Genomic DNA, 14,255 nt, shown 5'->3' on the forward strand with positions numbered 1-14,255 from the left:
TGCCACAGCTTCAGCCAGCGGCGCTCCAGGGCTGGCCAGGACCTTTCCTGGCGGGGGGGGGGGGGAGGAGGAGGAGGAGGGTGGCAGGGGGGAGCCGGTGGCGGCTCGGCCCTGAAAGCTGAGCCACCTGCTCCCCGCTACCTGCTGAATAATTGAGGAGCTGCCAGGCAGCCGGCGAGAAATGCGATGCTGGGGAGCCGGCAGCAGAAGACATCTGAGCTCCCAGCAGCAGCTCCCAGTAGCAGCTGCCAGCAAGGAGCCTTCCTCCCCCTGCTGCTCTGCGCGGCACGGAGGTCCCTGCCCGCCGCCGAGTGCCCAGGCTGCCCAGGGCAGGGGCTGAGGGACAGAGCGGGGGGAGGGAAGGAAGGAAGGCAGGAGGGAGGGAGGATGATGTGAGCTGCGTCGGGCAGAGCTGAAGGGCAGGGAGCGTCCCCCGCGGGGTGAGGCAGGACGGAGCCCGGCGCCCGCAGCCTGGCTCCAGCAGTCCAGCCCCATGTCCGGAGGCGGGGAGAGGGTTTACATCCCGGATGACTCCGACTTCAGCTCCTTCAGGGCTCAGTGTGAGAGCCTGGAGGGTTGGCACTGCCGCTACAACAAGGCTGGCATCACGGTCTGGAGTCAGGGCCAGGAGGAGAGCTGCACCGTGCAGAAAATCAAGGTAAGGAGATGCCTGCAGCTGCAGCACCGCAGACCCTGCCCTGCCCCTGCCGGGCTGGCCCGGCCCAACACCCTGCTCCAACCTGCCTGGGGAGGGGGGGTTCTGCCCCCCCAGAGCACCCCCAGAGCTGCCTCCCCAGCTGCCAAGCTGCTCACTCCTTGCCCCATGGCTTTACCTTTTCGACCTGCCAGGTGCCCTCTGCAGCTTCCCACCACTCACAGCCCTCTGGGCTCACCTTGCAGGGGGCAGAAGCAGGCAGGCAGGCTCTAGGGCTGCTGCTGTGATGGAGGTGGCCTCCTTTGGAGCCCCCAAGGCATGAGACAGGTTGGGAGGATGTCTCCCTGCTGCCTCTCTCCTGGCCACACCGTCCTGGGGCACATCACTTCAGTGCATCCTGCAAGGGTTAGGAGCCCCCAGGAGGTTTGTGGCTTGCCAGGGCCTGGCTCTGCAGAAGGACCAATGAGGTCCAACCATCCCTCTGCTCATTGGACCTCAGTGCTTGTCTGCATGGCACCAGTGGCACTGCCAGGTGACCCTGGGTACAGCAAGAGGTGTCAGAAGGGGCATGGGAGCCCCATCAGGGGGGGAGCCCCATTAGGGGGTAAGCCCTGGGTGAAGGGCATCCTGCAGGTCAGTGCTTGGCTCCAGGGTTGGTGCCATGGGCAGGATTTGGGCTTCTCTGCCCTCTGAGGATGAGGAGTGCTGGGCAGGGATGGGATCCACCTGAGCAAGGAGGGTCAGAGGACCTTACCTGCAGGCCAAGCAAGCTCAGAAAGAGAACTTCCAACCACAATAGTCAGGGAAGGATTGGCTGCCCTGGAGAGCAGGGCAGGGGTGGGGAGGAGGTACCTGGGCTACAGTGCAACAGGGAAGACTCTTCCACCACTGTCCTGAGCACAGAGCAAGTGGAGGCCTCTTTGGGGTGCCTGAGCTGCAGGGGATGAGGAGGAGCTGGGCACACAGGGGTTGCACTGCTGGCAGGCATGGAGGCCCTTCAAGGCCAAGGTGAGGAGAAGGAGGAGGAGGAGGAGGAGAAGGAGGAGGAGAAGGAGGAGGAGGAGGAGAAGGAGGAGGAGAAGGAGGAGAAGGAGGAGGAGGAGGAGGAGGAGAAGCACTCTCTGCAGAGAGTGCAATACACCACAGGCCAGGGAAGAGCTTCTGGGCTAGGATCAGGGAGAACTTCAACCAGCTGGCAATGAACAAGTCCACAAGACCAGGCAGGATGCCCCTGGGGGTGCTGAGAGGTCTGGCCAAGGCCTTTGTGAAGAGTCCTGGTGACTGCAGGAGGTCTCTGATGACTGGGAAGAGGTCACAGCCACTTTCCAGAAGGGCCAGGAGGATGCTCCAGGGCACTGTGGGTTCCTTTGTCACTTCAATCCTGGGCAGGTGATGGAGAACATCCTCCTGGAAGCTGTGTCTGGAAGGCCCAAGGAGGTGGTAACCAGAAGTGGGGACCTACCAAGGGTGAGCTGGCAAGGACCAGCCATGCCTGGCCAGCCTGACTGCCTCCTGCAGGGAGAGGGCTTGAGAAGCTTTCCCACTGCCTCCTCCTTGCCAAGCTGGGGAGATCTGGAGGAGATGTTGAGGCGGATGGATCCCAGAATCCAAGGGCTTGGAAAGGACCTCTGGAGCTCATACAGTCCAAGCCCTCTGCTAAATCAGCATCACCCACAGCAGCCTGCCCAGGGTCACAGTGCCCAGGGGGGGTTGGAAGCTCTCCACACAAGGACACTCCACAACCTCTCTGGGCAGCCTGCTCCAGGCCTCCAGCACCCTCCTGGTAGGCTCAGGGCACCACAGAGTCCAGGTGGTGGCCAGTTGCTGGGTCCCAGCCTGCTCCTGGGAGGATGAGACTGAGGTGTGGGGAGCACTGGGGGTGCTGGAGACACAGCTGCTGCTTGGCACCACCTGGGCAGGTTGGAAAGAACCTCCTGAAGTCCAACCAAGTTCGAAGAAACTCAGCCCAGCAGAGGGGAGGCCACTGAGCCCTAGGTGGGGGGACCCCAGGTGGGTGCAAGAGGGCTAGGGGGGTTCTGAGGACCATCACAGCCAGCCTGGCTCATTGCCTCCTTCCTGGAGCTTTTCCCTGCTCTGGAGAGGGCCTGGACAGGGTGCAGGGATTAGCAGTGCCCAGGGACCCTTCCCAAGACGTGGGTTGGAGGGATCCCAGTCTGAGTGGGAAGGTTGAGGTGGACAGCATGGGGGGCTGGAGAGCCCCAGCCCCCAGGTGTAACCTGTGGAGTCCCTGGGAAGCTGGAACTTGGGATTTGCTCCACCAGAATTCCCCGGGGACGGTCTGGGAATTCTGTCCCAGCTGACCACCTCCATTCCTATGTGACTGGAGAGGGTGGGGGTGGTCAGGCTTCAGTAGGGCAAGCTTGTGATGGCTCCCAGAGCTTCCAGGAGGACCTGGAGCTCCACCTCCAGCTGGAGACAGCCTTCACCCCCACAGCAGCAGCAGCAGCACCTTCAGCCCCAGCTGGGAGTGCTTGGCTGGGAAGGAGGAGCAGAAGGAGGAGGGGGCTGGGGGCTGGGGTCTCACCCTCTCCTCCCCGGTGCCCTTGGCAGTGCAGCACACCTCCAAGCCTGGCCTGGGCACAAACCAAGCTAGCAGGGGACAGCTTGCCTGAGATTGCTGGGACCTGCCCCCACCTTCAGGAGGCCATCTCCAGTTACAGGACCCTGATGCCCAGCTCATCAAAGATGCAGAGCCTCTAAAGAGCAGCAGCTGACAGCTCCTCCCTGCCTGCACCCAGAGGAGCAGGGCTGGTGGCTCCATCAATAATGCACTCCCTGGCTTGGCCAGGGGCTCCACAGCTCCAGTTACAGCCAGGGCCTCACCCACCCCCACCCCCAACCCTGCTGTACCCTGCACCCAAGAGCAGCAGGGCAGGGCAGGAGCATCCTTTGGGTGGTGCTGCAGGAACATGGGGTGAGGGCAGGGGGCTGGGCATGGGGCCAAGAGGCTGGGGCCAGACTCTGCTCAGTGGTGCCCAGGGACAGCACAAGGGGCAAGGGGCACAAAGTGGCAGCCAGGAGGTTGCATCTGAAGAGGAGGAGAAAGTTGTTTGGTGTGAGGGTGCTGGAGGGCTGGAGCAGGCTGGCCAGAGAGGTTGTGGAGTGTCCTTGTGTGGAGAGCTTCCAACCCCCCCTGGACATTGTGCTGCTGGGCAAGCTGCTGTGGGTGCCCTGCTGGAGCAGGGGCTTGGGCTGGCTGAGCTCCAGAGCTCCCTTCCCACCCCCTACCATGTTGGGCTGCAGGGATTCTGAGTCTGCACCACCAGGCAGCTCTATCAGAGGGCACAAGGTCCTTGTAGCCACTGCTGCCCTCCTGCCTGTGCACTGCAAGCTGGCAGCAGGGCTGCTGGCTCTGGCCTGAAGCAGGCACATGGATCCTCCATGGCACACATGCCCCTGGCTTCATAGCATGAGGAGATGGCACCACACAGGGCACCAACCTGGCAGGAGACAGGAGGAGAGGGAATGGATTGAAGCTGGAAGAGGGGAGAGTGAGACTGGAGAGGAGGAGGAAGGTCTGGAGAGTGAGGCTGGGGAGACACTGGCACAGGTTGCCCAGGGAGGCTGTGGCTGCCTCCTGCCTGGAGGTGTTCAGGGCCAGGCTGGATGAGGCCCTGAGGATCTTGGGCTGGTGGGAGGTGTCCCTGCCCACGGCAGGGGGTTGGAACTGGCTGAGCTTTGAGGTCCCTTCCACCCAACCCATGCTGTGACTCTGTGAACCTAAAGTCCTCATTGCCTGATGGGCACAGCTCCATGCACGACTGCCTGTGTCCCTGCTGAGACCCCCTCCCCATGTCTCCTCCCCCAGACTCACATCACTTCCAAGACTGTCCCTGCTGAGACCCTCTCCCCATGTCCCTCCCCCCAGACTCACATCTCCTGCCAGGCTGTCCCTGCTGAGACCCTCTCCCCGTGTCCCCTCCCCTAGACTCGGCTCTGCTGCAAGGATGTCCCTGCCGAGACCCTCTACGATGTGCTGCACGACTCTCACTACCGCAGCAAGTGGGACTCCAACATGATCGAGACCCACGACATCGGCCGCCTCACCGTCAACGCCGACGTGGGCTACTACTCCTGTGAGCACCCCGCTGGGCACCGCCCGCCACCCCCCAGCCCCTCCTGGGCACCACCGCCACTCCCCATCACCCCCTGGCCAACCGCCGGCACCCCCAGGGCACCCCCCGCCACCCCCCAGCCCCTCCTGGGCACCACCGCCACTCCCCATCACCCCCTGGCCAACCGCCGGCACCCCCAGGGCACCCCCCGCCACCCCCCAGCCCCTCCTGGGCACCACCGCCACTCCCCATCACCCCCTGGCCACCCACCGCCACCCCTAGGGCACCCCCCGCCACCCCCCAGCCCCTCCTGGGCACCGCCCGCCACTCCCCATCACCCCCTGGCCAACCGCCGGCACCCCCAGGGCACCCCCCGCCACCCCCCAGCCCCTCCTGGGCACCACCGCCACTCCCCATCACCCCCTGGCCACCCACCGCCACCCCTAGGGCACTCCCCGCCACCTCACAGCCCCCCTTGGGCACTCTCCGGCACCCCCAGGGCACCTCCAGGGCACCCCTTGCCACCCCCAGGACAACTCCCGCCACCCCTCAGCCCCCTTGGGCACCCCCCGCCACACCCCAGCCCCCCGTGGGCACCCCCGGCACCTCCTAGCCCCCCCCCCCGGCCACCCCCAGGCACCCCCAGGGCATGTCCCGGTACCCCTGCCACCCCCCACCCACCCTGGTCACGCCCCGCCACCCCCAGGACCCTCCCTGCCACCCCCAAGCCCTCCCTGACCACCCCCCGCCACCCCCAGGGCACCTCCCAGCCCCCCCCCAGGACAACTCCCGCCACTCCCCAGCCCCCCCTGGCCACTCCCCGCGACCCCCAAGCCTCTCCTGGGCACTTCCCACCAACCCCAAGCCCTCCTTGGGCACCCTCCGGCACCTCCAGGACACCTCCAGGTCACCCCCCCGGTACCTCCCAGCCCTCTCTGGGCACCTCCCACCACCCCCAGGGCCCCCTTGGGCACCCCCCGCTACACTCTGGCCACCCCCCGCCACCCCCCAAGTCCCCCTGGGCACCCCGGGCACCCCCAAAGTTGAGCCCCGGCACCCCGCAGCCCCCTCTGGTCACCCGCCGGCACCCCCTAGCCCCCTCTGGTCACTCCCTGGTACCCCCCAGCCCACCCTGGGCACCCCCCGGCACCCCTTCCTTGCCTCCCCCCCCAGCGCGGGGGTGTGGGCCCCGGTGGGCAATGGGCTTGGGTCTGGGTGCCAGGGAAGTGCCCAAGCCCCCTGAAGAACAGAGACTTCGTCACCCTGCGCTCCTGGCTGCCCCTGGACGGCGACTACATCATCCTCAACTACAGCGTCAAGCACCCGGTGAGCCCCCGCCTGGCACCGGCCCTGGCACGGCTGGCACGGGCAGGGCTGGGCAGCGGCACGGGCAGGGCTCCGAGGTGGGCAAGGTCTGGGCATAAGAAAGGAAGTCGGAGGGGCTGGGGAGTGGCCAGAGAAGGGCAACCAAGCTGGAGGAGGGGCTGGCAGCAGCAAGCCAGGTGCCACTCCAGGACCGGGCTGGGGATGTCCCCACACCCCCCCCTCACCCCCCAGCTGGTTTGTGCCCCTTGCCCCTGATGCTGTCCCTGGGCACCACTGCACACATCCTGCTCCGTTCCTCCTGCCCCCCAGCCTTTGGGCACTGAGCAGCACTGCTGAGATCCCCTCTGGGGCTGCTCCTCTGCAGGCTACAAAGCCCCCAGGGTCCCTCAGCCTCTCCTCACCAGAGCTGCTCCAGGGCCCCTCAGCAGCTCTGCAGCCCTTTGCTGTCCCCTCTGCAGCACTTCTCTGTCCTTCTCCAACTGGGGAGCCCAGAGCTGGACCCAAAGTTGTGCAGCTGTGGCCTCCCCAGGGCAGAGCAGAGGGGCAGGAGAACCTCCCATGCCCTGCTGGCCTCACTCTGCCCAGGGCACTCCAGGAGACCTTCCTGGCCAGCAGGGCACATTGCTGGCTCAGGGCCACCCTGGCTCATGGCCATGGAGGAGGATGCCCCAAAACACCTTCCCGGGGCAGGGGCTGGGGGCACTGGGGGGCACTGGGAGCACCTTCAGGTGGTTGGTTGGAACCCCCAGCTCCAGCTCTGCTTCCTTGGCAAGGCTCAGGACAGGCTGCAGCACCTCCACCACTGCCTCCCCTGGCACCAGCAAGCCAGGTGCCACTCCAGGACTGGGCTGGGGATGTCCCCACACCCCCCTGCTGTCACCCAAGGTCCCAGGGCTGGGCTGGGGATGTCCCCACACCCCCCTGCTGTCACCCAAGGTCCCAGGGCTGGGCTGGGGATGTCCCCACACCCCCCTGCTGTCACCCAAGGTCCCAGGACTGGGCTGGGGATGTCCCCACACCCCCCTGCTGTCACCCAAGGTCCAGTCTGTGCCTCTCCACCTCTCTCTGGTGGTCCTGCAGCTGAGCATCCTTCAGCTGCTTCTTGCATTGGCTCCAGGGCTGCAGAGGAGCAGCTGAGGGACCTGGCAGGGTTCAGTGTGCAGAAGAGGAGGCTGAAGAGAGCTCCTGGCCTGGCAGAGGGATGGGCAGGATGGGCACATGCAGAGCTGCAGCCTTGGGGGATGGCAGGGCCTCTGGCACCAAGAAGGACATGGAGGAGCTGGAGCAGGGCCAGAGGAGGGCAACAAAGCTGGGGAAGGGTCTGGAGAAGAGGGCTGGGGAGGAGCAGCTGAGGGAGCTGGGGGTGTTTGGTGTGGAGAAGAGGAGGCTGAGGGAGACCTCATTGCTCTCTACAGCTCCTGAGAGGAGGCTGGAGCCAGGTGGGGGCTGGGCTCCTCTCCCCAGCATCAGGTGATGGAAGGAGAGGAAATGGTCTGAAGCTGCTGCAGGGGAGGCTTAGGTTGGAGCTGAGGAACAATTTCCTCAGGGATTGCAAGAGGCTGCCCAGGGAGGTGGTGGAGTGCCCATGGCTGGAGCTGTTCAAGGACCCTGTGCCCATGGCTCTTGGGGCCATGGGGTGGCCATGGGGGTTGGGTTGGATGATCCCAGAGGCCTCCCTGACTCCATGATTCCTTCCTGCAGAAGTATCCACCCAGGAAGGACTTTGTGAGGGCTGTGTCCCTGCAGACAGGTTACCTGGTCAAGGCCAATGGAGCCAGGGCCTGTGTCCTCTACTACCTCACCCAGGTGGACCCCAGGGGTGAGTGCCCAGCCAGGGGGGAGGGATGCAGCATGGACCTCCTCTGGGCTGGGACCATTTGGACCCCAGAGCTCCTCCCTGGGGCTCTGCAGCACCTGGAGGTCCAAAGGGCATTGGAGCAGGGAGGGTTCAGGTTGGACATGAGGAGGAAGATCTTCAGGGGTTAGGTTGGACACAGGAGGAAGATCTTCAGGGGTTAGGTTGGACAGCAGGAGGAAGATCTTCAGGGGTTAGGTTGGACACAGGAGGAAGATCTTCAGGGGTTAGGTTGGACACAGGAGGAAGATCTTCAGGGGTTAGGTTGGACACAGGAGGAAGATCTTCAGGGGTTAGGTTGGACACAGGAGGAAGATCTTCAGGGGTTAGGTTGGACACAGGAGGAAGATCTTCAGGGGTTAGGTTGGACACAGGAGGAAGATCTTCAGGGGTTAGGTTGGACACAGGAGGAAGATCTTCAGGGGTTAGGTTGGACACAGGAGGAAGATCTTCAGGGGTTAGGTTGGACACAGGAGGAAGATCTTCAGGGGTTAGGTTGGACACAGGAGGAAGATCTTCAGGGGTTAGGTTGGACAGCAGGAGGAAGATCTTCAGGGGTTAGGTTGGACACAGGAGGAAGATCTTCAGGGGTTAGGTTGGACACAGGAGGAAGATCTTCAGGGGTTAGGTTGGACACAGGAGGAAGATCTTCAGGGGTTAGGTTGGACACAGGAGGAAGATCTTCAGGGGTTAGGTTGGACACAGGAGGAAGATCTTCAGGGGTTAGGTTGGACACAGGAGGAAGATCTTCAGGGGTTAGGTTGGACACAGGAGGAAGATCTTCAGGGGTTAGGTTGGACAGCAGGAGGAAGATCTTCAGGGGTTAGGTTGGACACAGGAGGAAGATCTTCAGGGGTTAGGTTGGACACAGGAGGAAGATCTTCAGGGGTTAGGTTGGACACAGGAGGAAGATCTTCAGGGGTTAGGTTGGACACAGGAGGAAGATCTTCAGGGGTTAGGTTGGACACAGGAGGAAGATCTTCAGGGGGTTAGGTTGGACAGCAGGAGGAAGATCTTCAGGGGTTTAGGGTTGGACACAGGAGGAAGATCTTCAGGGGTTAGGTTGGACAGCAGGAGGAAGATCTTCAGGGGTTAGGTTGGACACAGGAGGAAGATCTTCAGGGGTTAGGTTGGACAGCAGGAGGAAGATCTTCAGGGGTTAGGTTGGACACAGGAGGAAGATCTTCAGGGGTTAGGTTGGACACAGGAGGAAGATCTTCAGGGGTTAGGTTGGACACAGGAGGAAGATCTTCAGGGGTTAGGTTGGACACAGGAGGAAGATCTTCAGGGGTTAGGTTGGACACAGGAGGAAGATCTTCAGGGGTTAGGTTGGACACAGGAGGAAGATCTTCAGGGGTTAGGTTGGACACAGGAGGAAGATCTTCAGGGGTTAGGTTGGACAGCAGGAGGAAGATCTTCAGGGGTTAGGTTGGACACAGGAGGAAGATCTTCAGGGGTTAGGTTGGACACAGGAGGAAGATCTTCAGGGGTTAGGTTGGACACAGGAGGAAGATCTTCAGGGGTTAGGTTGGACACAGGAGGAAGATCTTCAGGGGTTAGGTTGGACACAGGAGGAAGATCTTCAGGGGTTAGGTTTGACACAGGAGGAAGATCTTCAGGGGTTAGGTTGGACACAGGAGGAAGATCTTCAGGGGTTAGGTTGGACACAGGAGGAAGATCTTCAGGGGTTAGGGTTGGACACAGGAGGAAGATCTTCAGGGGTTAGGGTTGGACACAGGAGGAAGATCTTCAGGGGTTAGGGTTGGACACAGGAGGAAGATCTTCAGGGGTTAGGTTGGACACAGGAGGAAGATCTTCAGGGGTTAGGTTGGACACAGGAGGAAGATCTTCAGGGGTTAGGTTGGACACAGGAGGAAGATCTTCAGGGGTTAGGTTGGACACAGGAGGAAGATCTTCAGGGGTTAGGTTGGACACAGGAGGAAGATCTTCAGAGGTTAGGTTGGACACAGGAGGAAGATCTTCAGGGGGTTAGGTTGGACACAGGAGGAAGATCTTCAGGGGTTAGGTTGGACAGCAGGAGGAAGGTCTTCAGGCTGCCCAGGGAGGTGGTGGAGTCTCCATCCCTGGAGGCTCCTGGGGCTCCTCTGGGGCTGCTCCAGGGCTGCCCAAGTGCTGCAGCTCTGGCACCTCGCAGGGTCGCTGCCAAAGTGGGTGGTGAACAGAGTCTCCCAGATCCTGGCACCCAAGGTAAGCAGGGAGGGTGCCCAGCCAGGGGGTGCTGGGTGCCCCAGGGGTCACAGGATGGGTGCTGGGTGCTGCAGGGGTCACAGGATGGGTTCTGGGTGCCCCTGAGCATGCAGGATGGGTGCTGAGTGCCCCAAGGAATACAGGATGGGTGCTGAGAGACTTAGTTCTTGCAGGATGGGTGCTGGGTGCCCCAGGGATCACAGGGTGGGTGCTGGGTGCTGCAGGGCTCACAGGATGGGTGCTGGGTGCCCCAGGGCTTGCAGGATGGGTGCCCGAGGTGTGCCTGAGGTGTGCCCTGGGTGTGCCCAAGGTGTGCCCCAGGTGTGCCTGAGCTGTGCCAGAGCTGTGCCCGAGCTGTGCCCACGGTGTGCCCTGGGTGTGCCCAAGGTGTGCCCCGGGTGTGCTTGAGCTTTGCCTAAGATGTGCCTGAGCTGTGCCCCAGGTGTGCCTGAGCTGTGCCCCTGCTGTGCCCCTGTTGTGCCCCTGCTGTGCCCACAGGCCATGAAGCAGATCTACAGGGCAGGGCTGCGGTACCCGGAGTGGAAGCGGCACCACGACCCCTGGTACAAGCCCTGGGTGTACCCTGAGCAGAGCTCTGTGCCCAGCCTCAGCCTGGCAGAGCTCTCCCTGCAGCGAGCAGACTCCCTGGAGTGCGTAGACGAGGCAGGGCTGCCCGAGGAGCCCCCTGGCACCAGCGACCCCCAGGACTGAGACCCTCCCCTGAGCCCCCTCCTCACCCAAGACTGCCCTAGGAGCCCCCTGGCGCCAGCCACCCCCAGGACTGAGAGCCTCCTCTGAGCCCCCTCCTCACTCAGGGCTGCCCCAGGAGATCCTGGCACCACCAACCCCCAGGTCTGAGGCCCTCCCCCCAGCCCCCTCCTCACCCATGGAGGTCCATGGTGGTCCAGGGTGGCTCATGGAGGTCCAGGGTGGCTCATGGAGGTCCATGGCAGTGCGTGGAGGTCCATGGTGGTCCATGGAGGTGTCTCCATGCAGGGGGCAGAGTTGGCAGCAGAAGGAGCTGGGCAGGACCAAGAGGGAGGATCCATAGGATGTTAGGGGTTGGAAGGGACCTTCAAAGCTCATCAAGTCCAACCCCAACCCTGCCCCTGGGGGAGCAGGAGCTTGCCTGGCACCAGGACCTCCCTTTGCCACCGTGAGACCCTCTAGAGGTGCCCAGCCAAGAAGTGGGAGGTGTGGGGGAGCCCTGCCCAGGCTTTGCAGCTGCCCTCTCCCCACCCCCAGCTCCACCTCTGCCAGCCCAGGCTGGACCCCCCGAGCCCCTCCAGGCTCCGTGTGAGCCTCTCCCCACCCCAGATCAGCTCTCCTGGGCATCAGCCTAGCTCTAGCCCAGCTGGCTCCGGGGCCTCCTTCCCCAGGTGGCACCTGGGGAGGGTTGCCCTGGCAGGGGGGGTGGTGGCAGCCCCTGTCCCCCCCTCCCGCTGTTCGCCGCTGCTGTGGTTCCCTGGAACAACAATAAAGGGGGCAGCCCACCTGTGACAAGGCATTGGCTTGGCATGGGCTGCCAGGAAGCTGGCAGCAGGGGGAAGAACTGGCACGGAGCCCACCACGGGGCTGGCCAGGAGCACAAGTCCAGCCCTGAGACCCCCAGAGCCCGGGATGGGGAGCGGGGGGGGGGCGGAAGCCTCGACTGGGAGCGAGGTGTCCAGCGGCAGGGCAGGGTGCTGGGCTCCTAGCAGCCAGGGGCAGGTGGGGAGGGGGTTGGGCACAGGGCAGCCTCCAGAGGACGCCCAGGAAGCTGCTTCAGACAGAGGGCAGCGGGGAACCACCAGCCAGGCGCTGGAGTTTCCACCTCCCACTTGACCCTCACGCCCCGAGGCTGCCTGCGGCTGCCTGCTCCGGGAGGGTCTCATTCTGATCATGGAACCGCAGAAGGGGCTGGGGGGGAGGAGAGCTTTAAAGCTCACCCAGCCCAACCCCCCCCTGCAGCCAGCAGGGACAGCTGCAGCCGGAGCAGGGGAGGCAGGGGAGGGGATGGATGGGAGGCATCTCCATTGCTGCCTGCAGGCATGAGGAGCAGGCAGGGTCCATGCCATGGCACTCTGGGGCATGGTTTGATGGCCAAGGTGGTGTTAGGAGGATGGTTGGACTCACAGCATCCCAGTACCACAGAACATCAGAGGCTGGAAGGGACCTCCAGGGATCATCCAGCCCAACCCCCTGCCAGAGCAGGAGCACCCAGGGCAGGTCACACAGGAACACATCCAGGTGGGGTTGGAAAGGCTCCAGAGAAGGAGACTCCACAACCCCCCTGGGCAGCCTGCTCCAGGGATCCCTCACCCTCACTGGAAAGAAGTTTCTCCTCCTTTTGAGCTGAAACCTTCTCTGTTCCAGTTTGTCTCCATTGCTCCTTGGCTCATTGCTGTGCACCACCCACAAGAGCCTGGCCCCCTCCCCTTGCCCCCCACCCCTCAGCTATTGATAGACATTGATCAGATCCCTCTCAGCCTTCTCCTCTCCACACTAACCACCCCCAGGGCTCTCAGGCTCTCTCCACAGGGGAGATGCTCAAGTCCCCAACTCCTCCTCCTGGCTCTCCCTTGGCCTCTCTCCAGCAGCTCTCTGTCTCTCTTGACCTGGGGAGCCCAGGACTGGACACAGGATTGCAGCTGTGGTCTCAGCAGGGCAGAGTAGAGGGGGAGCAGAACCTCCCCAGCCCTGCTGCCCACACTTTGCTTGCTGCCCCCCAGGACCCCCTTGGCTCTCTTGGCCACCAGGGCACTTTGCTGTCCCATGCAGAACTTGCTGCCCCCCAGCACTCCAAGGCCTTGCTCCATGGAGCTGCTCTCCAGCAGGGCAGCCTCTAACCTGTCCTGCTCCATCTCCTCTGCCTCCTGCCCTCTTCCATCCCAACCTGCCTGGCACCTGCCCCCAGCCCAGCAGCGATGCTCAGCCAGGCACCAGAGGTTCACAAGCTGCAGGGCTCTACTTCCAGGCACCTGCTGGCACCCAGAGTGACAGCAGGGGACAGCCACCACCCCCAGAGTCTGCTCTCACCTTCTGCTCCTGGGCTGGGGCTGCATGGCCAAAGATGGTCTCACAGTAGGGGCTGGCAGGCTGCCCCCCAGCCTCTGTGGGCAGACAGGAGTGGGGCTCTCTGCAGCAGGTCTCTCTTGACCTGGGGAGCCCCAGCCTGGGCACAGCATTGCAGCTGTGGTCACAGCAGGGCAGGGCAGAGGGAGAGCTTCTCACTGTGGCTTTTGGGGCTCCCCTGACGCTTCCAACCTCACCTTGAAGCCAACTCACCTCCAGCTGCTGCCCTGTGCTTGCCACCCCCCCTGCCCCTCACACCCCCCAGTACCTCACACCCCCCCTGCCCCTCACACCCCCCTGCCCCTCACACCCCCCTGCCCCTCACACCCCCCCTGCCCCTCACACCCCCCAGCACCTCACACCCCCCTGTCCCTCACACCCCCCAGCACCTCACACCCCCCTGCCCCTCACACCCCCCCTGCCCAGCTTGTCCTGGGGTGCAGCTCAGCATCTCAGCTGCAGCAGCTCCCCAGCCCCCTGCAGCCACACCTCAGGTCACAGCTGGTCCCTGTGCAGCTCCTGGGGGGCACCACACACCTGTCCCACTGCAGAGGGGACGGGGCAGAGGAGAGGGCATCCTGCCCAGCAGAGCAGGCATCTCCCATGGCTGGCAGCTGGCCTGGGTACACTGCATCTCTGCCCAGGATGGCCAAGATGATGATGGCATCAAGAGCCAGGTCAGCACCAGGTGCTGCCAGCATGGTGTTGGTCTCAAGTGCCTACTCAGCACAGGATGATCACAACGGTGCTGGCATCAAGTGCCAACTCAGCCCAGCATGGTCACAATGGTGCTGGCATCCAGTGTCAACTCAGCACAGGGTGTACAGGGTGGTACTGGCATGAAATGTCATCTCAGCATAGGATGGCCACAATGGTGTTGGCATCAAGTGCCAGCCCAGCCCAGGATGGCCAGCATGGTGTTGGCATCAAGTGCCAGCTGAGCCCAGGATGGCCAGCATGGTGTTGGCATCAAGTGCCAGCCCAGCCCAGGATGGCCAGCACGGTGTTGGCATCAAGTGCCAGCCCAGCCCAGGATGGCCAGCATGGTGTTGGCATCAAGTGCCAGCCCAGCCCAGGATGG

The 14,255-nt window shown here is 63.4% G+C and overlaps 1 protein-coding gene across 1 annotated transcript; it reads left to right on the plus strand.

The window, feature by feature from the left end:
* Nucleotides 1-493: 493 nt before the first annotated feature.
* On the plus strand, nucleotides 494-10,839 carry STARD10 (StAR related lipid transfer domain containing 10). The gene is made up of 6 exons (XM_054398834.1): nucleotides 494-658; nucleotides 4,605-4,752; nucleotides 5,954-6,057; nucleotides 7,759-7,876; nucleotides 10,068-10,120; nucleotides 10,619-10,839. Exons 1-6 carry the CDS (start codon nucleotides 494-496, stop codon nucleotides 10,829-10,831), a joined length of 801 nt encoding a protein of 266 aa, XP_054254809.1. The 3' UTR covers nucleotides 10,832-10,839.
* The last annotated feature ends 3,416 nt before the right edge of the window (nucleotides 10,840-14,255 follow it).

Source organism: Indicator indicator, unplaced genomic scaffold, assembly GCF_027791375.1.
Source record: "Indicator indicator isolate 239-I01 unplaced genomic scaffold, UM_Iind_1.1 iindUn_scaffold_132, whole genome shotgun sequence".
In the NCBI taxonomy this organism is placed as follows: Eukaryota; Metazoa; Chordata; class Aves; order Piciformes; family Indicatoridae; genus Indicator; species Indicator indicator.